At 39.5% G+C, this 26,311-nt stretch overlaps 1 protein-coding gene across 2 annotated transcripts; it reads left to right on the forward strand.

The window, feature by feature from the left end:
- Positions 1-2: 2 nt before the first annotated feature.
- On the forward strand, positions 3-23,846 carry LOC141908858 (hamartin-like). Of its 2 annotated transcripts, none has more exons than XM_074799089.1 (22): positions 3-133; positions 6,937-7,075; positions 7,655-7,758; positions 8,637-8,789; positions 9,464-9,608; positions 9,835-9,989; positions 10,573-10,646; positions 11,233-11,396; positions 12,305-12,493; positions 13,343-13,398; positions 14,029-14,476; positions 14,915-15,109; positions 15,821-16,357; positions 17,094-17,219; positions 18,585-18,751; positions 19,997-20,127; positions 20,212-20,308; positions 21,185-21,422; positions 21,515-21,603; positions 22,091-22,159; positions 22,247-22,355; positions 22,896-23,846. In XM_074799089.1, the coding sequence occupies exons 2-22, from the start codon at positions 6,952-6,954 to the stop codon at positions 23,492-23,494; spliced, it is 3,969 nt and encodes a 1,322-aa protein (XP_074655190.1). In that variant the 5' UTR covers positions 3-133; positions 6,937-6,951; the 3' UTR covers positions 23,495-23,846. The 2 variants fall into 2 exon arrangements, with proteins under 2 accessions (XP_074655190.1, XP_074655191.1); XM_074799090.1 differs by having other exon boundaries at positions 17,094-17,162.
- The last annotated feature ends 2,465 nt before the right edge of the window (positions 23,847-26,311 follow it).

Raw genomic sequence — 26,311 nt, forward strand, 5'->3', positions numbered from 1 at the left:
TTACAGTTAGTACAGGACATACTCTCTCACTCGAGACTCTACTCTACTGCTGCTGCCTACGCTCGAGTGGATGTATCTCGTGAAGTCTACGTGTTTCAGATCACTACCTCCAGACTCCTCTCGCGTTCAGCAGGTACGTTTGCAGGTTGTCAAGCTTTTTATTTTGACGAAACCGGCCTATGACTGAAAACAGTTTTTAAAGTCCCGTCTCTGTGGTCGGTCCTCGAACTCGCTAGGTCGTCCGTCTCCAGCCTTCTTTTTTTCGGCGAATCCTCTGCCTGCCTGTTCTTCAATCAATTCAATTAATGAAATAAAAATCAACTGTCTGTTTAATTGTATTGTCTCTCATTTAGACAATTTTCTCTAAAGGTGTTTTCTTTGACCTTTCTGAGCAGAAATGGATGGAATTGGACGTGCATTTAGCAAAACTAAGTTTGTAAAGATAGGCCATTTCAAATTCAATAAATAGGGAGTGAATATTTTGCCGATTGATGCTGCATTATTTCAGAAAACACCATTTTCCGACATTTATATATAGGGTTTATATGTAGAGTCTAAGATTATGACGATAAAATTATTTTAGTCTTAGGGTTACTTTCGGGTTTTGATAGGGGTAGGGTCCGTAGTGTCCAGACAGAGGGTTAGGGTCCGTTTTGTCCCTTTTTCAAGCTAGGCATAGGGTTTGTGTTGAGTGCTGTATGTAGTTAGGCCCTGAAAGTAAAACATTTGAATGGTTTCAACCAACATCGGTGGAAAGACATTGCACCAGCAATATGCTGGCACAGGTTCGACCACTGACCTCCCCGCTCTATTTTTTCTCCAACTCTGTTCGCCACACTTCCCTCGAATTTTTCGAAGTCGCGCACTACCGTGCACATGTGTTCAGGCAACAAATTAGGCAATCAGAATGAGTTGTCAGCAAAGTAGCGTTTAGGCCTAACGGGAATAATGCGGCGTTGGTCAGCAATCACCTGCTTAGACCGAGCAACTGTTAGAATTTGCATTGAAAACAATGTCATGATCGTAAAAAGTTCCATTTGCAAGTATTATGCATCACCGAATGATTCAATTTAATTAATACACAATAAACCTAGTTCAGATAACATCAGTGACTACATAATGAGAATCCCACAGTAATGACAAAAAAACAAGGTCCGAAAATGTTTCCTCGAGCTGATAGTTGATTCAACGTTTCAACTATATCTTCAGGAATACTGAGTTACAGCAGGACTCAGTTCCAGAGTTGTGAGTTAAAAATCACTCGAGTTGAAATTAGTCGAATTTCAATGTTTTAACTTCGAATCAAATCTTAACTCACAACTGTGAAACTGGATCCAGAAAATTAGGCGAGGAAACATTCTCAGACTTTTTTGGAGGTTTTTCATTTTTATTATGGGATTCTCGTTATATTATCGTCATAACACAGATATAGTGTCTTATGAATGGTGAACATCAGTGACTACTTAGTCCTAACTCGAATACCGTATGACGGCACATATTTGAGATGGGCATTCTCCCGGAGTCTGCTTCGTTTTTTCTTCAAAGGTAAAGGCATCCCTATCTAGGCCTATTAGGCCTATAACATCGTAAATTATTCCTAGTCCATGATTTTACATCATTTTTTTAAACGAAATTGGGTTAGATTACTACAATAAAATGTACTGTTCCTGTGTTTATTAAAAAACTCTATGCGTGGTTTGTAAATTGTCCCGGCTGCCGTGTGGGCCTGCTTAAGTCTTAAGGCGTAAAGTATCCACTTTGTAGTTATTTGGTGCAGTCCAGCAAACTATCACAGCAAACTAAAGGAAAAAAAACAAAAAGGAAACAGATAAATCCTTGGGCTATCTTTATATGTGTCTATATTTTCACGTGCAGTGTTTTGGAAAACCTCGCTTCTCGTTTCAGAGCAGTGTTACGAGTTTTTAAGCAACCCGTACGGTCCCAAAGCGGGGCATCAGAAATGCGTCTCTGTTTTATGTGTATGTTATTCTGACAGACCGACACAGCGTGTCCCAGAAAAAGGTTATCAGTTGAAAGATTAATATATCAAATATAGTAATAATAATCAACCGACTTTTTCCCCCATCATCATTTGAGTGTTTACTAATTAGTTACCTAACGAGAGAAATCCGAAGAAATTCAGCCTAAAAATGAAAAGTTCTGTGGCAAAAAGATATATATTTCGAGCAACGTTTCGGCTAAAGCCATCATCAGGCGTGAATTTAGCCGAAGTAGTTACTTTTAGCCAAAACGTTGCTCGAAATATATATCTTTTTTACCATAGAACTTTTCATTTTTTGGCTGATTTATTGTGGGATTTCTCGACTAGTTAGTTACCTAATCGTTGGTAAGCTTTTCTTATCGGATTGGCTTGAAACTAAACCACAGACAGATTACTGGCTATGAATTGATTTTCAGGCTTGCCTCGTGAATGCATGACTGAGCAGTTCAGTTACGACATGACAAAACAGTCGGTTAACAAAATGTTGGGGCGACACAATCATTTATTGAGACTAATGAATTTATACATCTGATGTGAAAAGATTTAACTACTTAGGATTACTCTATGATTACTCTATAATTTTTTTGATCGATCTAAACGAGATTTTACAGAATTAAGTGGATCATTCATATCAGGATGTTGAATTTTCAATCTCGCAATCGATGGTGTTCGGTCGCATTTCAGTACAAGGAATACTTACCGTCGAGGCTAACCATCCTGGATACTGTGCTCGATAAAAGAACTGACCGATATGTAAAGCAATGACGACCTGTGGGTAGGACTCAAAAAGAGTTGAATTGTCATTATGTGATGCTGTTAATTACTGATTGGTGCTCGGTCATGCGTAAAACAAATGGCCTTAAGACCAAAGTAGAATCTAGTTAATAAACACCCAGAGGTAGATGGGGATAAAATGAAATTGATTATAATTTCTTACATAAACATAGTTATTTTCGATCTGACAACCTTTTCCTGGGGCACGCTGTAATAAGAATTTGTTTCTGCCATTTCGCGCTAGCATTCAAAGGGCCTGGCTGGTAACCTCATTGCCATGATCTAAGCCGGGTAGGTTTGGTACACCTAAACACCAGTGTTCTACGCATGCTGGAATTTTAAAGGGGTTGCATTCATTATATATGACATCGTGACTGCTGAAGTAGCAACAGAACAGAGAACGACGAGCTGCTACGCGGTACAGGGTGCTTTTGAAAAAAGCATAAAAATTTTTTGTTAAGCAAAAAAGTGGCGCAGCTTTGGCCGCTGCTGCCGTCCTCGTTCCAATGGCTCTGAGCAAGGCTTTCAATCCCTCAAAAAATACAGAAAATTAAACTTAATTCTGGTGTAATATCTTCTATTGCTGGTAGGGATAGCACAAATTTTACAGCGAGGTGGATGTAAAGATGAAAGGGGTGACCGCCCTTCTAAGACCTGTTGCACTTGAGAACACTGAAACACTAACACTGCAGTTGCTCCGGCATTTTACGTATCTAAAAAGAAATTGTTCATAAAAATTAATGAAACGAATAGACGATCCTTTATTCTTGTTCGATTCCACGATCAGCAGAAAGTTATTCTTACGTGCTGGTCGACCAGTTGATGCCGTGCTTTTTTAGCCCACTTTATTGCGTTCACTTTTCGTCCGTCGTCCGTTCGTCCGTCCGTCCGTAGACGGAATCCAGTTATTTTGGGAAGTTTTGAAGACGCTTCAAGGTAACGTCTTGATATTTGGGTTACACATGTATCTACCCTAGACACATCTTCAGCCCAAAAACTGCCCCTGTCAGAATCAAGATGGCCGACTGGCAGCCATTGTTGTTCGCCAAAATCAGCACTTTTTACACATTTTTGAACTTTTTGAGGGAAATTTTGAAGACGCTTCGATCAATTACATTGATCTTTCGGATATATGTGAATCCCCCCAGGGCCCATCAACATAACAAAAATTGGGTCGATCGGACTCAAGATGGCCGTCCTATGACCTTTTTAGTGCCCAAAAATGTTAATTTTGGCCCAAATTCTGAGTCCTGTAGCTTCCTACTGGTTAATCATTTCTCATTGCAATTTGTGATGGGTATTCTTTGGAAAGGGATGTTTTATACCTGAGACAGGTATTTTTCATCAGCCAATTATGACGCAATTGGCGGCCATCTTGGTGTCACCAGTACTCATTCGTAAGTGGGACAAAGTTTTTCCACATAATATTGATACCTAAGCATATTTTGCTACCGCAATCAATTAGAAAGTTGTAGCTCATAACGTGTTCTATGATTGTGGTGAGTTTCATGGTAATTGGATTTTGTATATGGCCACCAGGGGGCGTTGAATAATACAATATCTTAGCATTTCTTTATTATATTCGTACCTATGCATATTTTGTAACCACAATCAATTGCAAAGTTGTAGCTCATGACATCATCTATGATTGTTGCGAGTTTTAAGGACATAAGTTTATCTATATGGTCACCAGGGGGCGTTGAATTGTAGAATAACTTAGTATTTCCTTATTATATTGGTACCTAGGCATATTTTGTTACCATGATCAATTGCGAAGTTGTAGTTCATGACATGTTCTATGATTGTGGTGAGTTTCGAAGTCATTGGGTTTTGAATATGGTCACCAGGGGGCGTTGAATAGTAGAATGACTTAGAATTTCCGTATTAAATTGGTAACGAGGCATATTTTGTTATCACAATCAATTACAAAATCGTAGCTGCTGACAGGTTCTATGATTGTGGTGAGTTTCAAGGTCATTGGTTTTTGTAAATGGTCACCAGGGGGGCGTTGAATGTTGAAATTGTTAGATTGTTGAGCATTTGAAACCACTTCCCAAGTGGGCATGGAGTCCCTGGACCCCTAGTTTGCAGAGGGACTATATAGAAAAAGATGTGCTCTCTATCGGAAGCGATCTTTTGTCGAACGTCTCTTTAAATCCGTGTCCAGACGAGATATACGTTATGACATTGAAACTGTACTGTAAAATCCTCATTTCATAACACGAGGTTCTAAATATGTATCCTAACTCGTCCCAGGCAGTATCACAGTATCGGGGCTTCAGGTAGGTTCGGTTAAGTCGTCGAATCTTTTCGGGTCGTTCAAAATGTAGCCGACTCGAATCTGAGAGCGATGTCCAAATTGGATGGTTTCATAATTCCATTGGTTAGAAAAATACCTCAACGAACATACCTCATTGAAACAGTTGTTCAAGGTGACTTGGGGTAGAGTAAATGTAATACTTATAAGCATCAGGTCTTTTTCTAGTGTCTGCACGTAGTTTGTCTTTACATGTTTAAACAGGTTGGCCACTTACCTCGAAATCAGGGAAGAAGAAGTCAGAATAGTCATTGAAGTCAGGGAAAAGCAAAATTAAAAGTGGCCACCTTGTTAAATCGAGTTCCCCACAGATCTCTGTTAAATTAAGAGACTCTTCAACAACTCAAAACAACCTGCTACTCCTGTTGTAACTAACCGATGATTGAGGATCCGGATTCTGTGAACCCGACGCCCCTGACAGAAATGATGAAACTTAATTCTATGCGCTGTGGTTAGATTGAAAAGGTACAGAGACGGTTGGTTGATCAAATCACTTGCCATACTCGCTGTAGAAGGGTAAGAACGTTTTTAAAATTGCGATCGTTTCATTAGGACATTTCAATTATTCTAAGTACATCAGTTCTCGAGCATGACCCGAATCGGGGCCACACGGGCGTAGCCTGTCCTGTAGAGTGCCCTTGATTCGAGAACGGATCTCTGTGAGACAAAATACAATTCATTAATCGATTGATCGATATGAAAGGTCATCATATTTACCACTTAGTTCCGGTTTTTCGAGGATAAGATATGAAGGTCGTCTATAGTCTCTCTCTCTCTTTCGCAAGTGTCGCAATGTAAGCCAGTAAAATCTAGTGATCAGTGTGATGAAGGAAATGCATCGTAGTATAGTGGGATGAAGATATCATATGAGTTCTGCTTTGGGGCCGTCCATATAGTACGTGCGCATGGTCTGGTTAGGACCTGTGAATCAAATGCGTACGATAGGTAGCTGACAGTCATCAAGTCTGTACGCGCTTAGTGGACAAAATATGTCGTATATACGTAGCACCCAACTCCTGTAAGAATGATAGCAGTTGCTTATCAAATCATTGTGAAACCTTATTGACAGACGCTACGCGGTACTGGAAATTTTCCGTGTACGACGCTGTTGGTACTTAACTTAGTGTTCGGCATTTATTGTGAAAAAATGTTTGAATAGATTTTCTACCTTTGGTTTCTGCAATCAATGTCTTAAATCTATTCACTGATAACGAACGTTGCTGAGATATAAGTTTAACGTTTTAATTAAATGCAATATCGTAATACTGCAGTGATTCACTTTAATATGATATCTATAAAGTACTCAAATAATTCTATTGATTTTCACGTTGAGATTAATGACCTTCTCATTCTTGATAGAGTTTTATGATTACTTACTTAAAATGAGGACCAGATCATCTGTTTCTCAAGAATTTCAACGATTCATTGAAATCACGAAGGGTACCCTCTCATTGATTCTTGAGATGACTGCAGTTCTATAAACTAGAACTATGCGGGATTGATCCAGAGGCCAATTTTAAGACCTTGTCGCATCTGAAAAGGGCACTTTGATGTCCAAAAAGGCGATAACAGGCAAACTGTGCGCTGAGAAGCTAGTTGCGAAGAACTTGTCTCATCACGAAATTGAGCTTTCATGCCAAAATAGCCAAAATTAGGCACACTATTGCACTGAAAGGTACCAATTTTCTTTGTTGATGAATTAGAAAAGGGCACTGAAAAAAAAAATTGATGGACTTGTACTAGTTACGTAAGTCCCCTGAATCGGCACTGACTATGTAAACTCTACAAAAGAATTGGTTGTTCTAATTGTTAATTTTGTCGATAACCGTTTTTTATTTTGTAGGTATGATTATTGCTAATGGCTAGTTCCACATCCTCTGCCCAACACGCTCGTGCTAATCATTTATGTAGTCTACTCGATACGAACGAACTACGAGTCTCCGAAAATATAAAAGAGGTTATCCACGAGGATCTCAATGAAAGTAAGTACCGTGTACAACTCATCTTTAAATCATGTTGTTGATGTAAAATGCTGGGTGAAGATTACTGGGGGGATGAATGCCATATGGCAACATTGAGCTTTGATTGTCGCTAGCCATGATCACACGGAGTCGATTTGGCCCGGGCCAAATTGGCACGGATCATTTCCGGAACCAGTTGCAGTTCAAATGCCATCATTTTGACCTGTGCTTAAATGTGGCTCGGGCCTGGTTTGATGTTTTTGGTCGGGCCAAACAGGCACAGGCCCATTTGTGACACCTGTGTGAACTATATCAACTATCCTTTGGTTAACCAACTAACTCCACCTTGAGAATTGTTTTTCTTGTGGTTGAATAAATGTCAATTAAAAGTTATAAGATAAAAATTGAATTTAAAAGTATTTGTGTTTTTTTTAATGAAAGTAAAAATTGGCCATATTGGCAAATTGTTTAAGACATTAATTCAGGCCATATTTTCTGATTGATTCCTTTCACTGTTTTACCAATCAAAGCTCCACAAAATCCCCCAGTGACGATATTGGTACTGTAGCAGTATTTTCTCATTCATGATCTGTTTTTTAGCGCGTGAACCGTTACTACTGAACGCTATATTCGACTATTACATCGCATCGAATTCGGAGAAAAGCGTCGAAATTTTAGGCGGTATTCGTGAACCCCATGATAAGGTAAACTGGATTAGCAAATTAATTTCATCATCATATCATTACTGAGCTACTTACTTCAATGATGGAAAAGTTAACTTTGCCTAATTTGAAATGTTATGAGAAGAAACTATGTCCTTTTTTGAGTTACATATGACCAAGCATTGTAGACATAACTTTAAAGATGGAATAATAACTTCTAGATATCGGCAGCGTCACACAGGGTACCTACAACTCCTTGTTTCCTTAGAAATTCCTCAAAATGGAAAAATGCTTTTAAAGTTGCTTGAAACTCCTTTAATTTGAGCAAAATGCCCAAAACTCCTACTCCTTCAATTTTGAGAAATAAGCAATTGGAAATTATTGTCTAGTTTCTGTTTATACATTAGACTACACCTAAATCGGTATGCTTGGGACCAGGATTTTTTTAACCAAATTAGGCGGTTAATGCATTAGAGGATAGAAGTTAGCTTACCAAACCACCTAGACAGTCTTGATTTAGGAGGCATCTACAGTAATTGGGATATGAAATGATGCAGACACTCCCTCGAAATTTTCTCCTTCAAAACTACTTGATCTGTAGGGACCCTGGTTTAACTCAATGCTATTATTTATTATCCAGAGCTGCCAACTGTTCCTGATTTTCAGTATTTGTTACTATTTTGTAACGAGAAAAACTTGATTGAGTTGATTAGTTCGATGCATACAGAAATATGAAAGATGTTACTGAGCGTCTTACTGTTGATTACTGATTTATTTGAACATTTTCTTTCATACTTCAATGAAATGTTACTGAAAAAAATTCAATTTGTTACTGATAGCACTTTTCAGAGGTTGGCAGCCCTGATTACCGATGATAAGATGTGTTCAAATCAAGCTGTTGTATATTCTATTTTTACCAGCATTTATTCGACAAATGTAATGAGTACATGAAACTAAATCAGACGAAACTTCCGACATTGAATCTACTCGGCTATATCGTACGCAAACAACCGTCATGGCTGCACAAGATCGTCAATCATACTTTGTTCACGACGATCATCAAGTGTTTGAAGGTAAGAATTGAAATCGGGTATACAGCGCGGTCCCTTCGTCTCAATGATTCCTTAAAATCTCCTTCTAAACAGAAGATGCTTTTAAGGTGCTTGAAACTCCTTTAATTTGAGCAAAATGTCTGAAACTCCTTTGAAACTGTTTCAATTTTGAGAAATAGCCGATTAGAAATGTTTATATTTGTACAGAAAGCTCTACCTAAATTGGTACAGTTCGGGACCTGGATTTCTTTCTCACCCAATCAGGCAGTAACCGAAACACAGCCAACGACATCCATTCTCCTCCGGCGGGGATTCTAACCTGAAGGCATCGTTAGACTCAGCCATGGCGCAAAACCCTGCAACACTTGACCGAATGCGCAGGTAGTTGGGCAGATTGCCAGTTGCGTAATCACAAATTTCACGAATAGACTATAAATGGAAAAACCCGGGCTAAAATAAAACCGGATTTCTGATTGGCTAATAATGACAAAACTGTGCATGTAGCTGTGCACTTGATCTAGTGTGGCAGGATTTCGTACTGTGGTGAATCTCGGGTTCGAATCCCTGCTGGAGGAGGATGAGGGCAACTAGAAATGCACCCGAGGACGAATTTTAAACCACAAATGTGACACATATCTAAGACATTACTGGATATTATAAAACTGCGTATATTCTTTTTCTTTTTAAAATTATAGACGGATACAGATGTACCGATATTAATGAGCGCCGCTCTCATTGTAACTACGTTATTACCAGTAATACCAGTAGCGGTCGGCAGCTATCTCAACGATATATTCCTCGTGTTTGGGAGATTGGCTGATTTTGCTACGATGAAACCAGGTCTGTCGATGAAGTCTAGTCAAAACTTAGAAACCGTCAGAAAATAAATCGTAAAATTATCAACTGTGGGTTTTACTCATTAAAACTTAATTAAGTCTTTAAACTGCCTCCTTTTTAGTTTTATGTAAGTCTTTTAAAAAAAGTCTTCAAATTTAGATATCCTTACTCCTTAATACTATGAACCTTGCTATAACATGTATTTGACCAGTGATATTTTTATACGTAGGCAATATCCCCGACATATTTCTGCTACATTTACAAGTAAGCGTCTACGCGCTGTTTCATCGTCTGTACGGGATGTACCCGTGTAACTTTCTTGCATTTCTACGCGCTTATTACAACAAGAAAGAACGAATGCTGACTTTCAATGCGACTATCAAGGTTTGTGTTGTTTTGTTTCTTTCTGAAATCTTACGTGATTCAAAGAAAATATGAGAGCATAGAATAGAACGTATGTATGCATTAGCGCCAACGTATTGTGTTCCTAGAAAAAAATTAGGTAGAAAAAGATTAGGTAGGCTATGTAGGACAGTTCCTGACCACTTGACCTACATAAAACCTATCTGATAAAGGAGGCATTTTGTTTAAAAATTTTTTCCTCCCGTCATGTACACGGCAATGAATTACAAAACCAAATATAGCTGCAAAGCAGTGATAAATGGGTTCTGCCTTGCTGGTTGAAATTAATGTTGTAATAGAAAGTGTACAAAGATTTTGTCACATTTTCACGATTAAAATACTACGCTACCTTAACCAGGAATTCAGTATGGTTTTGAATGACAAAAGGACCGATGTTTCAAAATTTTCGAATTCATCAAAAGTTTTGAAACAATGGTTCTTTCGTCTTGTCGTTCATGCTGAAATAAACCTCGAATTTTCATGGCTTTCTGCAATTCAAAACGCTTAGATCCCTCCCACGTTGGATTCAAATGAAAATTGCAAATGAAATTCGTTTCTGTTTCAGCCCATGCTCGAGCGAGTTAGAATGCACCCGTTGTTGGTGACTGCCTCGAAAGACCAAGAAGTTTCCACGTCGCGGTTAGTACCTTTCTGTCTTATTTCTGGCCTTGATATTTTCATATATCAATTTATATGCTTTGTTTAGATGTTAAATTATTAGGAATTGAAAAGTGAAACACAAACTGAAACGAACTGAAAAGTGATCCCTTAAACATTTTCACTGATTTTTCTGGTACCGGTACCCTATAATTTTGTTTGAGAATAGGATAAATTGTATGAAGTTTAAGCTAGGAAAGTATATTATGATAAAACCTGTCTATGGCGAACACTTGTCGTTCTGGGCAAAACGTTCACCGCATATACCGGTAGGTGTCCACTGTAGAGAGGTGTACACCGTAAAGAGTTATTCGCTGTAGAGGTGTGTTCACTGCAGAGAAGTGTCCACTGTAGAGGTGTCCATTGTAGAGATGGTACAATTATTTGCAAATGAACTAGAAAATTTTGGTAGGTTCCTAGAAAAAAGTGTTTGTTATGGGAGATGTTCACTATTGAGAGGTGTTCACTCAGGAGGTGTTACCATATTGAGTTCGTTAACCTAACGGCAGACCTACAAATACCAATGATGCGCGCTAGATAAACCGGGCGCGAAATTTTATCGTTCTAGGTGGAAGCACATGGAAATCCATGACATCATTATCGAATGCGCGAAGATGTCGTTAGACGTGATCGAAGGAACGAACGAGCAAAACGGACAACTGACGTTATTGAATTCTTATCGAGAACACTTTCTGTCGGATAAACCAGCTAACGTTAGAACTCTGCTTAATCGTGAGTAATCATCGATTAGGCTTCTCGCCGGAATGACTTTATTTCGTTTGCAACGAAATCTAGATGTGTTTTCGCAGTTTCAAGTTTCTATTTTAACCCTTTCAGTGCTGACTAATCAATACCCTATAGTGCTGGAGATAATTTGAAAATTTTGAAAAATTTCACCCTAGTGTGTTGAATAATGGGAATATCACTATAGTGCGTATTTACCGCGGTGCGGTATATCGTTAGTTACTAATATTTCTCTATGTTTGACAGGTGCTGCCATCTTTCAATAGAGATAAAAACTAATTACATCGATACACCGCAGTGCGGTGTACTAGCAAAATCCATCACCGAATCATACACTGCACTGCGGTGTAGACGCGCTGAAAGGGTTAAATTGAAAATAATTTTGTTTTCAATTGCTGGTTCTCGGCTTTCGTTCAGACGCTAGTTTTCGTACAATCTGTCTGTATGCGTGTCAGCTACTCAACTTCGTAATAGTGGGTCGATCTTGATGAAAGTTGAGTACAATGTTAGTATGGTGGTCTGATGGTGCGGTGCAAAGAATGAGCACCACCTAGTGGCAGAACTAGGCACTAAAAACTGTTTTTCAGCGAGATGACCTCATGAGGAACGGGGTTGACTTTCAAAAAGTAGTGTTGACAAAATTTCCCTATTGGCCCTAGATGCAACATATCCAAAATGCATTGGGAACTAGCGTATGGTAATGTCAGAGTTCCAGATTCGAGCCTGAGCCTGAGAACCATTATCGCCTGTGGCTTGTTAGACTCAAAATAAACTTGCGACTAATAAAACAGGGTATTGTGAAACATATATGGGGTTGCATTTGGCTACAGTATTCATAAGGTTATTTTGAATGTCTTCGAAATTCGTCGTTAAACGGAATTTTCTTGTAATTTTAGAAACTGCTGGATTGAAGGCGTCTGACCTGAATTCAAGAGGAGTAGATTTGTCTCTAGTGTTGTCGAACAGTGATATGTTCAGTCCGTCGGCCGCTTGTGGATTGTCTACTCCTCCGCGTAGACTGTCTCCGGTTTACGGTACGACCACCAACGAAATAGCTTCGGCCATTTGTAGCACATCTTACCAGGGTAAGTTTTACTTGTTCGGTTGAGATACACATTGTAATAGTGATTGGCCTGTGAATACTCTTTTTAAGTTTTCAAAGAACGTTTTAGGACGACTGAATTATTTTTATTGTACCCTAGCAACAAAGTACAGATTGGGAACATACTGGAGTCAGCTAGTTCATTTGTGTAATTCTTGTGCGGATACTCTGCTAGGTCTCTGGTTGTGTTTTGATGAAACTTGGTACGACTATTCAAATGAAGATTTGCTCTTGCTGTTAATTTTTTGAGATAATCAAATATGGCTGACTGGCAGCCATTTTGGCATCTATGTAGTTGATTTTGTGTGGACGACATCCTTTCTAAGGTTTCTTATTGTTCACTATGATAATTGGTACACATATTACTGGATCCCTACAACTCCTTGATTCCTTGAAAACTCCTTCTAAACCAAAATGCTTTAAAGGTCCTTGAATATCCTTGAATTTGAGCAAAATACCTGAAGGTCTTTGAAAACTCCTTGAATTTTGAGAAATTGGCGATTAGAAAATTGTTAGGTTTTAGGCCTAGTTATTATACACACAGATTCCACTGAATTAGATGGTTTACAGAGATAAACATTACGGATTTAGGAGGAGTACAGCAATCGGGATATGAAAGTCATAGGCCTACATACATTCCTTGAAATTAAAATTTTCACCTTGAAAATTGCTTGAATTCTGCAATGATTGATCCGTAGGGACTCTGTATTAAGTAGCTGTACACCTGCCGACAACTCGCGGGCCTTTCAAAAACTGTACAGCATTGGGCACAGGTATTGTTCCGCCCATCACTGACATTTGAAGATTATCGAAATGTTGTTGTATTTTGTAGCTGTTCCGCACACAACTCCAGTGCCTACATCCGATACTCCCGTAGACGATAGCTTTGTAAGTTTGTGATTTTCATCCCACTGTAAACACTGTCACTGATTAATATCTTGTAATCGCAAAACAATCACGAACCAACTGTGATTCATTCTAGTTCACAGGGTTGCCAACCAGTCATAGAAAGTCTTTAAAAAGTGCTTACTTTTGTCAAAATTTGGAAAGCCTTTGTGTTTAATATTAAGTCTTAATATGAAGTCTTACTTTCACGAAAAGTGTTTAATCAACCCAAAAAGGGTAATTCAATGAATACCAGATAGTCTTTGGATTTTTGGGGTGCTCCAATTTGTTGTGATCCTGGTTGTGATTGATTACGCTATGATTTTAGCCAGTGACTAGCTTAAAATGTTTTGAGAGTCAAAAAAGTGCCTATGAGTGCTTACTTTTGCGTCGGCCTTACTGCTGCTAAACCCTGGGACCAGTTTTGAAGATAGTTGTCATCTTAAACCAAGGGGTTTACGCAATTGAAGCTGAATTGAGTTAACACCGCGGGTTGGAGTCTACAAAACTTGTCCCTAGTTAAGTTAGCAGGTAGCATATGTTGTGTATACAATTATTTGATTCTCAAGTTGATACCAGTCTATAAAACTGTGCCCTGGCAAAGTTAGCAGGTATTGATTTGTTTAATTCTAGAATCATTCTCAATGTGGATCTGCAGCTAAACAGCGAACCTCTTTACCGTCGCTTCAACTGAAAACTACTCCCTCGCCGTCAACCGAAGTTCCCCCGTCTCCCGTAAAACGAGAGTTCACTAGTCAACCGCCGGTTAGAGCTATACGCATGCAGGTGAAGAAAGCTGAACTGAATTCGCCGACGAAAGCGCCGCGAGATTCCGCGAATCGGAACGGCGATGTCGGTCAGATCAGCGGTCGACTGCCGCTTCATCAACAGCAGCATCACGACTCGCTCGGACTGAGCGGGTTGGACGACCGGTTCAACGTCGATTTACCAAGGAGCACCGGCAGAGACGAGTGGGCGATCGTTCGAAAAGAATCGCTAGAATCGAATCGTAAAGAATCCGTCGATGCAGCGGCGCAGAATCGACGAGATTCGTCGGACGCGCGTGACCTTCGCATGGAGGGTAAGCGTAGGTTCTGAGCGGTAGCAGAAATTTTCTTTGAACGCTTTTGTAGAAATATGTGTCCAATACAGGGTGGCCACCTACCTGGAAATCAGGAGAAAATCAGGAAATTTTCTTTTCTTTAGAAATGTCAGGGAATAGTCAGGGAATTTTGTTCAAAACTGCTTAAAATCAGGATAGTTAGCAAAATTTGTTGAGATTGTTAGATTGTAGCTTAAAGTCAAACAGTTTCCCTCTATGTCTTACTTATAACTTATTTACTTACAACTTATTCAACTTATAACTTATTTTAACTTACTTATGTCTTACCTGTGTCAATTATTCGGATTCTTAGCAGATTAAGTCAGGGAAAACAATGTGCGTGTCAGGGAACAAGCAAGCCAAATATCAGTGGCCACCTTGAAATATTTGAAAAAAAATGTTTTTGTTATTTTTCAGTTCATGAACGAAGAAACTCTTCTCCGCCTGTCAGGCGCGATTCCGCTGAAAATCAGCTGTTGGCAGTACCGCATGCTCGAAACGGAGTCAAGTTCGACTTGTCGCAGGATAAATCTCCTAATATGGACATGTTGCCGTTAGTAATAGAGAAATTATCAGAAAGAGGTTCTGATGATAAACACCACTGTGATAACGGTAATCATATTAGATTTTTACTTTCATCTGATATCTGTTCATCTGCTGAGTTGTGGAAATAGAAGAGTTAAAAACCCAGGGCCCAATTGCCTAGGAATTTGGTTTTAAAATCTGTTAGTTAAATTTCAACCAAATCGAACCGGCAGGTCTGGAAATAATGAGGAAATTTCTTCAATAATAATGTTCAAATTAGCACATTGCTCATATTACGATTCAATGCAGTTTGCGCTATAGGACCCGCATTGAACCCGAATGCAGCAATCAAACTAGCAAGTAGATAATCCTCTTCGGGGAGTGCGCAAATTTAAAAAGGGCCTTAGAGCCAGGGTACCTACAACTCGATTCCTTATAACTCCTTCTAAAATGGAAAATGCCTTTAAAAGGTGCTTGAAAATCCTTTAACACAAGCGAAATGCCTGAAACTCTTCTATTTCGAGTACCAGGATTTGTAGCCTAATGAGGCGGTTACCAAATTAGAATAGATAGCAGTATGCTTACAAAACCGCCGAATTAACAGTTTACCGAGATTAACAGATCCGAGAGTCTACTGCAACTGGTATAAATGACGCTTGGTCGAAATTTGAAATTTTCTCCTTTAAAAGACCTTGTCAACTCCTTATATCCAGGAATGACTGATCTGTAGATACCCTGAGCGTGCAGTTTCTAGCAGTTCGATGCTGAAGGCATTTTTGTTCGTTAATTCGTTTTCAGAAATGGATAAAGAGGTCTGTGATATAACCAAGAACAACAGTAGTAGCATAGAAGACTGTTGTAACCAGTTGACCGCACAGTCGGTCGCGCCGTACATCAAACGCTACAACCGTCAACGATTCAACAGCATGAACTACGACGCGATGTTCGCCGCGCAGGAGCCGGTGAAACGCACGGTCAGTTGCCCGAATCTGTCGCCCGCTCAATTCACGTCGGAATCGTCGTCGGAGACGGTCGTCTCGGACAGCGGGGGCGGCGGCGCGCAGCAGACGGATAACGCGTCTTCACCGCCGTCTGTTGGTAAAAATCAGAACAATGTGAAGCGAATGCTGAGTAATTCGCCGTGCGTCGATCATCAGCAGACGCGGCCAAGGTTGCCGTACGAGGATATGTTCCCGTTTGCGCTGCCCTACACGCCTATCATTCAATGTCAGCGGTGTCTAGACCGCGCGTACACTACGCCCGATTATACCAAACTTGTATTTAGCGGATTGCCACAACCTATGATGACGATCGGAGCGACACCGAAAGTTTTAGGTTGGTAGAAATATATTTATTTTGTTCACTGATCTACCAGTGTCGACGTCTGGACCTCAGTTTTATATCATGCCCTGTAGAGAGAGGCTTTCAGCCATTATTTGTCTGGAGTTATAATGCGGATATTGATTTGTAGTCATGTGGAACAAGCCCCTTATCAGACCATGATCACTTTGAAAGTTTTGTGATAAGATCACTAATGTCTATACGAGAGAAATCCCGCAATAATTCAGTCAAAGAGTAGAAGTCTTGCGTGGAAGTAGAAGTATTTGAGTAATGTTTGACTAGACTACTAGCCATCATCAGGCGTACTGAATGCTCCTGGACAGTACGCCTGGTGATGGCTATTACGGTAATCTAAAGCCAAAACGTTCAAATGTGTAAATCTTTTACTCAAGCCCTACATCTTTGTCTGAATTATTGTGGGATTTCTCTCGCGTATATTCATCTTAAACAGTTATTGTGTATCTCCTCGACCTATCACTAATATCTTTGTAGTGTTCAATGAAAATAATAGAATATTTGGATGATAGAGTGTGGATTGAGGCAGTGGGTCCAAGCAGCAAATTGATACCTTGCTTTAATGAAACTTCAATGGTCCGAGGCCCACTCGTCGTGAAGTCACTTCTGATCTTTCGCCCTTTCTCTGCCTTCCTAATTCATCTCCCGAGTTCCTGAGCAGATGGAACCTTGCTACAGAAAATGTTGTTATCATTCCAATGCGGTTTGTTTTTAGGCAGTGAAATTCCATTATTTACTCAACTATCTCCACCGGAATTATTAGATCGTCATTTACATCTCGGAGGTAAAGAACACATGTCCCTTACTAGTCACGAAAATATCGACTGGACCCACTTTGGAGGTAATCATTCAATAATTAAGATGTAAATCATTGAATCATATTAGTTTGTTCTCAACTCACGAAACAGGCATCGAAAATCTCTTCCTACTCTGGGAAAACATGAGGTATTTCTGACAAAGGTTTTGTGTCAATTCAATTTAGATTTTGACCCAAAAAAAAGTCAGTCCTGGCTAAATATGGCACTATGTGTTAGGCCGTTAGGCCTATTTCTCTGATGTATTTTTTCGCCACCACTTAACACCACAATTTATGATATTAACCCTTTCAGTGCTGACTAATCAATACCCTATAGTGCTGACTAATCAATACCCTATAGTGAAAATTTTGAAAAATTCCACCCTAGTGTATTGAATAACAGGAATACCACTATAGTGCGTATATACTGGCTGGGTATATCGTTAGTTACTAATATTTCACTATGTTTGACAGGTGCTGCCATCTTTCAATATAGAGATAAAAACTAATTACTAATTGCATCAATACACTGCAGTGCGGTGTACTAGCAAAATCCATCACCGATTCATACACCGCACTGAAAGGGTTAATGCGAGTTGTTACTAGTTTAAAGATCAATATTTTATACTGTTTTACTGTACATATAAGCTATCGAATCGTTAAACAAGTAACAAACCTCTTATTGATAACTGCAATTATGGTGTTCAAAAGATTCCATGAAGTAGTTGCGAAAAAATAGTCAGCCCCTGATTTTGCTAAAGCATAGTGACCAGAGTACAAGAAGAAGTGAATTTCCCTAAACATTACGCCTGAGTTCCAAGTCTTAACGTGTTCAATCAAAACCTGCCTTAATGTTAATCTATTTCGAGTTGAGAACTTACGTCATTTCCTGAAACACCTTGTCAGTAAGATTTGGTTTCATAGCGATTCAAACCCGTTAATTTGATGTTATTCATATGATTGTCCAGCTCTTTATTATTTTCACTTGTTGAATATCCTTCACTTATCCTTAAGACCCAGTTTCACATTTTTGCGTTCTATACTTTAACTCTAGCATGAAAATGAAAATTTAAACGATCACTATAATTCATCAAAAATAGAATAAAAGTTGCAAAAAATCCTAATTGATTACAAAATGAATGCCAAAAGTCACGATTGTAATTGTTATTTTGAAACGCCAATTGATGACGACTCGCACAGAACCTCTAAAATAACGCATATTAGGTATCAATGTATATAAACATCGTTGTAACGGTTTTTACGGCGTCAAAGAATTGTCCATCTTTTATTACCGCGCTTAAATCCAAAGAGTAAAATTTAACCCATAACTGTGTTATTGAATGTTGTTCTTAAGTTAGAATTTCCTAACCATTCGTATAATTGATATGATGAAGTGTTGTATTTGTCTAGGGTTACCGCCTGCGGATGAGTTGAATGTTCTGTATAATCAGGTGCAGTTGTTACATATGCAGTTAATGTTCGAACGACACAAACGCGAACAGCACGCGCAACGAAACAGACGCCAACTTGGAAAAATCGTCGAAGCGACCGCGCTGCAGGAACAAAACAAAGCCATGGTGTGTCCCTATTAAACCTTGTGAAAATTCTTTTAGTCCACAAGTTCTAATGCAACTACCCTTAGGCTATCTATAAACTTGCAACCTGGAAGGAACAGCATTCACTGCTATTGCGACAGGGTCCCTTCGACTCCTTGATTCCTTTAAAACTCCTTCTTAACAGAAGATGCTTTTAAAGGTGCTTCGAACTCCTTTAATTTGAGTTAAATGCCCAAAACTCCTTAAAAACTCCAACAGTTTTGAGAAATAGGCAATTAGAAATTTTTGTCTAGTTTGTAGTTATACAGTAAGTAACGCCTAAATCAGGACCAGGACTTTTTTTACCCAATTATGTGGTTACTGAATTAGAAACTGAATATAGGTAGTGTTAAGAATAAGAATTTGCTCACGAAACCACCAAATTAATGGTTTACTGAGATAAACAGTACAAATTTAGGAGTCTACTGTAGTTGGGATATGAAAGTGATGCGGACGCTTCTTGAAATATGAAATTTGCTTGAAAACTCCTCATATCCAGGAATGACTAATCTGTAGGGACCCTCATTAAGCAGAGAAGATGTTCAGTGTTTGCTAACCATCTTAGGCCAGTTCCTCAAAAGTTAGATAAAATTTACCAGTGGCTAGTCGATATAGGGCCTAGTGATAATTGAAAGTTCATTGTTACCATAGTATTCATCAGCCAGATATCTTAAACCAACTTTTGAGCAACTGGCCCCTGTTTAGTCTAGGTATCCTGACCACGCAGGCACAGATCCAGGGCCATTCAGTGACTACAGCATAGTGAAAAAAGGGCACCAACTTTGAAAAGGGCCTGTATTAATGCCCAGCGAGTGAGTTTGAGTTTGAGTGCCATTTATTGGTATCATGCCACTTAATTTGCCTTCACATTCAATTTGTGTTTTTTTTTTAGATTTTTGGCGAAATTTGCCCTTTTTCGATTAAATTTATAGAGCAACAATAATGTCTGTAATGAAAATTGCCATAGATTGCCTTTTTTGATTTTGGCCAATTTATTTTCATTCACATTTTGCTTTAGGCCTAGTACAGAAAGGCAGTTATTGTGTGCCCTTTTATTTACTTTTTTCCCGAATTTTTCAAGGGCATTTGAAAACTGCGACTACTGCACGTGCTGCATGCGCGATAGTCTGGATCCGCGCCTGACACGTGTGAAGTCTGGTCAATCCTGTGTCAAATGCTGTTATATGTATTTGAATGTTTAATTTGTGTATATTTTTTGTATCGTAGAAAGATCAGATTTGTCTTCAAGAAAATGAAATACACTCATTGAACATCGCTTTGAAATTGCAACAAGAGGAAACGAGGCGTTTAAAGGAATCGAAAATGAAAACCGAACTCGAATTGGACAAGAGACTAAAGTAGGTTGCACAACAGAGATATGGATATCTCTCAGCCTTCGATATTATAAGAAACGTTTTGATAACAAATTATTTCATTTACAGAGAGGTGGAACAAGAAAGCGAAGAACTGAAGTACAGAAATAAAGAATTAAAAAGTCAAGTTTTGGCGCAACGTGAAGATTACAACAAACTTTTAAAGGTGATGCACGGTACCCAAGTGTCCTTTGGGCGATAAAGATTATCATTGGTGCCTCTTTCCGGCAGGGGTATTAAATAATTGATTAAAACGATGTTATCAGTGTCAACTGTAGATACCAGTAAATGAAAAGTGCCACTAGAATTCATCCGTCATTCCACTTGATGATGGCTGTTAGTCAACAGCTGAAACACTGTGGTTTCATTTCCTGGTTGCTTGCTTGGACCTTAAAGGAGTGCATTTGAAATCGCTATTCAGTGTCTTTAAAAATTCAGTGTGCCCCAAGGCTGCTTTCTGCTGAAATTTAGCCAAATACTGTGCGTCTAGTGTTAGGTTTCAAAATATATGATAAGATACAGTGGAACGTCGTTATTACGAGTAAGCCTACCTGGGGCAATAGAAAATTATTCTTATTAATGTGAATTCGTAACGCGCAATCCAATGTATATTTCCCGCCAATAGTTGTCGATCAATTCCTAGCATGCCGCCACATGTTCACTGTTTGTATCATTGCAATAGACTGACAGTAGACCACGTGGCATTGATTGATAAAACTCTTAGATCTTATCGTCATACTGCACGTGTAATATGTCCGATTCAGGTGATCATATTGACCACCTTGATTTACTAGGGAAATGAGACATAGGGATTGAAAATGTTCATCTTTTTAACAAATTTTTCGTATCGTCTCGTTCGTATGAAACTGATTTTCGCATTAGTAGTTTGTACTACTTTTGGGCGGGATATTAAAAAAAAATCATCGTTATGCTGCAAGTTTCGTAATAGGCCGTCTCGTACCAACAAGCTTCCACGCTGTAGTTCAGTCTCGTAGAGTTATCAGTTTTGAATTCTCGATATCGTTACGACGTATGTTTGTAGACGTTACAAGACTCGAAGTCGCAACTGTTTAAAGTCGCCCACAAGATAATGGCGATGAAGTCGACGATAAATCGAACACATTTACTACAAGCGACCGTCGAACGTTTGAATAAAGAATTGTTGATGATGGGAGAATTGCAGAAAAAGTATCAAGAGAAATTAGCTCATTATGCGACGGCGTCGAGCGGGGACGAGATGCTGCATCTGTTGTTACAAGCTCATAAAGCGGAAATTGCTGGTAAGTGGCTGTTGACCTTTTTTTCGGAGAGGGCGGTCTTGTCTAGTATATGGAATTTCGTTATTCGCAGACTTTCGGAATTTATTTTGTAGATTTGAACTGTAAATTGTCGCAGAAATGTGTCGAAATAGAGGCGAGTAAAGCTAAACTGATGGAATTTGAGGACATCGTGCATACAAAGGTCAGTCCAATGAAATATCTTTCGATTAGACTGCGGAGAAGTTAGCTGTAATCTTGGGGGTCGCGTACACCATGTTAAGTCCGTAGTGCATAATTTGGGCCTAGAAATATTTGCAATGATTAAGGAAGCAGTACCATAGGTAGATATACACCTAAAAAGTATATTAGGAAAAATATATTACTTTTCATGGGCGGATCCAAGGGGAGGATGCAGGGGGTACCCCCCCCTGAAAAAAGTGTAGAGTTTTCCAGAAGTTTTACGGCAAAATGAAATATATTAAACTGATACCTAAAAATGTTTAAATTCATACATAAGCTTTCTCTGTATTTTCTAATTCAGTTGATTTAAGCTGTCTTTCAGGATGCCTGTTCAATTATATGATATGCCCTATTTTTAGGTGCACCCTTCCACGAAAGATCCGTCCCTGCCTTTCATTGTCCCACCACATATATCATTGTTTTACGGTGTAATGGTTTTGTCGTTACAGGACGAAAACAACATGAAAATGAAGAGAATGCAAGAACATACGAAATATCTTCACCTAGCAGAAATAGAGGTTAGAATACTCGATTGTCGAAATACCACAAACATTTCCGTGTAACATATTGTTAGAAAATTTTGTTAAAAAACAATTATTCCGCAGGCGCTCAACAACAAATATCATACGTTACTGAAGTCGAATCGACAGTTGGAAACGCATATAATGCAGCTTAGAGATCGTATTAGTCATATGGAATCATCTAAAGATGATGGTAAGTTCAAAACTGGGTTCGGCTAGATGGTGGAGAAATGAACGATATTTCAAATGATTTCAGTCTGAATTACCAGGAACTGTTTGTTAGTCTGCGATCAATGAGGTCCCACGGTTAAAATTTTTAGAGATTTCTGAAGTTCCTAATTCTAGCATGCTCCCCGGCAGGGATTCAAACCTGATGGTATTGCTAGACTCAGCCACGTCACGAAACCCTGCCAAGTGCGCAGGTACTATAGCAGTTTGCCACAAGCAAACTTGCGGCACCAATCAGATTGTCCGTTGTATAATTACTAAGGCAAATTTCATGGAAAACCACAGATGGAAAAACCTGGGCTAAAATAAAGCAGGATTTCTGATTGGCTAATGACGACATCATCTAAACTGCGAACTCGCGCGAATCAGGCAGGGTTTCCTACCGTGGCTGAGTATTGATGCCACCAGGTTCAAATCTCTACCGGGGGAGGATTATTTGTAGCATTTCTTTAGTCTTCCTCTACCGTCTAATCGTAAAATTTTTGTTCATCATCTGTTTTTGTAGGTTCGATGAAAAGCTTGAGTAATTCAGCTCGGTCGAGTCCGAGCCCGGATAAGATGGACATCAGGCGCGGCAGCGGTCCGTTAGAGCTGTGCGCTCACGGCAGTTCATCGGGCCGCGTTCTAACGTACTCCGATAATACGCAAACCGATACGCCGCCTATCGACGTAACCGCAAACCACAACAACAACCAACATACGGAAACCAACGGCGGTCATGATGATGAACCGCCTGGCTTTGAGGGCGACGTTTGCAACGGCATATCGTCGCGGCGTAGTTCCGATTCCGATTTGCCGAGTTCGTACCCGGGTTTGAGTAAACTGCACCGGCACGTCGAGAAAGACTACAGCTGCAGCGAGGGACACGATCGTTCGATCAACTACGAGGACGTTATCAAACCGTTCGTGCTGTCGTACGACACGATCGCCGGCGGCGGCAAACAATCGACGAACGCGAACGCCGACGCGAGGGGCAGCGGCGAGGACACCCATGGTGGTGGCGGCGTAATCGACGAGGACTACGCGTGCGAGGAAGCCGCTGAGTGGCAGGAAACAAGGACGTCGCGTAGTAGTACGTTAATGGATAGCGGTATCGATTCGTAGCCGACGCTCGCATGTAGGATCGTTACTAATGTCTATTTCAACTCGACTTGAGAGCACATCGGGTGGCCTAGTTTGATCAGTTTTGATGTTACATACCTGATAAAAGTGTTATTAGGACCAGAAAGCACTGGCAGTTGACCTAAACCATTGATTTTTAATCCATTTTAAACTGATTGAAGGATATCTAAAAATAGTCTGCATTGAAATATGTTTCAATATGTTTCCATGCCTACCAACTAAAGTTTGGTGTGTAGGCATGGGAACATTGTTAAACTTTCAAATCATGGAGTCACTTTTCTCTCATGAACCCCTTTCAATGCAGACTTTTTGGATATCCTTCAATACAGTTTAAAGTGGATTAAAAAATGATGTTTTAGGTTAACTTCCAGTGCTTTCTGGTCCGAATAAGACTTTCATCAGGTGTGTACCACCAAAACTGACTGAGCTAGGCCACCCGGTATGCTCTCAAGTCAGGTTGAAATAGACATTAGCTAAGACTGCGCTCAAATGTTCGATGCACCAAGCTCTTGGCCGAGGCATTGCTGAGGATACTGATCTGTTATTAGCTGAAGCGCCGATCCGAATGGATATTTTTAGTTCGAAATAGGATGTATTCCAGTAGCTGTTAAAATTCTTAGCCAGGTCCTGAAATAGCTGGCACTTAAACATAGGATCAATGATCATCACTAGCTAGGGTGTACCACGTTCTTGGCTGAGGCATAACGATAATACTGGGGCCAGTTGGTCAAAAATTGGTTAAAGATAACCGGCGGGTAAATGCCGTAGTAATGATGAACTTTTAATCGTCACTACGTCAACTATCCAGTGGTTAACTCTAACCAACTTTTGAGAAACTGCAGCCCTGATCTGTTATTCGTAACTAGCTCAAGCTCTACTCCGAATGGATATCTTTAGTTCCGACTCGATATAGTTTTTAGCCAGGGCTCAAACAAGGAATCAATTTGTTGTAACTGTAATTAAACTAAAAGGGGATAGTCCTCTTCATTGCTCCCTGTTGATGAACTGTGGATGACTGACTCGTTATGTATCTGTGTATCCTAGACACTGTCCGTCTGCAACTGCTGCTTTTTCGCTGTTGTATAATACGCACTCTTCCATTCCGCCGTTGGTCATCTTTATTGAATTCAGTCCACTTCGGAAATGACATATCAAGGATCCAGTCGCTTAAAAGTTGGTTGAAGCTATCTCTAGGATGAATACCTTAGTATAAGGCCATCCCATGATAATTGTCTGTTTTGCCGTATGGCCTAACCATGAACTTTTAATTGTCGCTATGTCACCTAGCCGCTGGTTATCTCTAACCGACGTTCGAGCAACTGGCCCCCAGATTGCCATGATGACCCAGATCTACTACTGTGGGTTAGAATTTGAGTCTTATAGACTGTTAGATATTAGGGGGAAACGAATTTTGACTCTGCCATGTCAAATACACCTCGTCCAAAATTGGAACAAGGTTCAACACCGTTGGAAAAAGTACTGATGCAAATCAAATTGATTTCCCTAATGTGATTTATCTGATGGCCAGAAGTAGATAGCTAAGTTTTTCTGTTAGGCTTGATTTTCTAGAGACTGCTGAACAAAGTGCAATAGACTCCACGTTGAAACTTCCATAACTCGAATAGTAGATTGACTAATAATAAGTCATTTTCTAAATAGATTTGATGATATTGAAGCCTTACCTAGAACGATTACTAAAACATGTACCGGGGTATGATGGATTGATTATTTTGATTTTGCTCCCGACACGCATTTAAAGAAGTTTTTTTTATTTTATTTTTGATGCAACCTATCGACCTGTTGGTGAAAAGTTGTATAAATTACATACATGCAAACAGTCTAGCTGCTGACTGTCATATGCTGGCTATGGTTTCGGTTTCACTGCGCCTGTATAAACAATATGAAAACTTGATAACGATGAATTATGCAAAATCATCTTTGCTGCCGTGATCATTCTTCCCGGTTGTTACTACATCTCGTACGTAGTTGGAAATAGAATTTTTATGCATATAGTCAACCATTGACCTTTTTTTGAGAATTGACAAATAAATGATGAGACTATTAGTGAAGCAGCGTTTGTTGACACATTGTATCATTAGAAACTACATGTCATTCTGGGCGAACTTTGGTTTTCGAAGTTAGTTGATAGTGGTCGCGCCATAGTTCGTCGTAACCTATATCTGTGTCGGCCATCTTGGAAGTAGGTCCGAACTACAGCGACCGTGCTCAATCGCGTGGTCAACTATTTCTGGACCATATTTCCGACTCACTGATATTCGGTTTCACTTAGTTCGCAAATAGTCGACTAACTCCAAAGTTCGCCCTGATTGCCAGGGTGGCAATATTGAATAGCAGATCAGCTAGGCCTACCAGTCATCCGTAGTGGGTACATTGTATGAGATATCTCATAGTAAGCGGCAAACCTTTGTTAAAACCCTTTCAGTGCGTCTATACCGCAGTACATCTTATAAATCGGAAGATGGCAGCACCTGTCAAACATAGCTAAATATAAGCAACTAATAATACATTGCACCGCAGTGTAGACACACTATAGTTGTATGCCCGTTATTTAACACACTAGGATGAAATTTTAAGAGTTAACGAACTATATCCAGCATTTCTGGAATTAATTAGTTGGCACTGAAAGGGTTAAAAAAGCTAGAAGAAAATATCATTAAGGCATTTTGCATGTAGAATATGGTTCCATATAAGCATGTACAGAATTGATATCATAAAATGATGGATTATTGAATGTATGCCAAAGAATTGAATTGATATAGTCGATCATGTACAGGTATT

This window comes from Tubulanus polymorphus, chromosome 7, assembly GCF_964204645.1.
Source record: "Tubulanus polymorphus chromosome 7, tnTubPoly1.2, whole genome shotgun sequence".
NCBI lineage: Eukaryota > Metazoa > Nemertea > Palaeonemertea > Tubulaniformes > Tubulanidae > Tubulanus > Tubulanus polymorphus.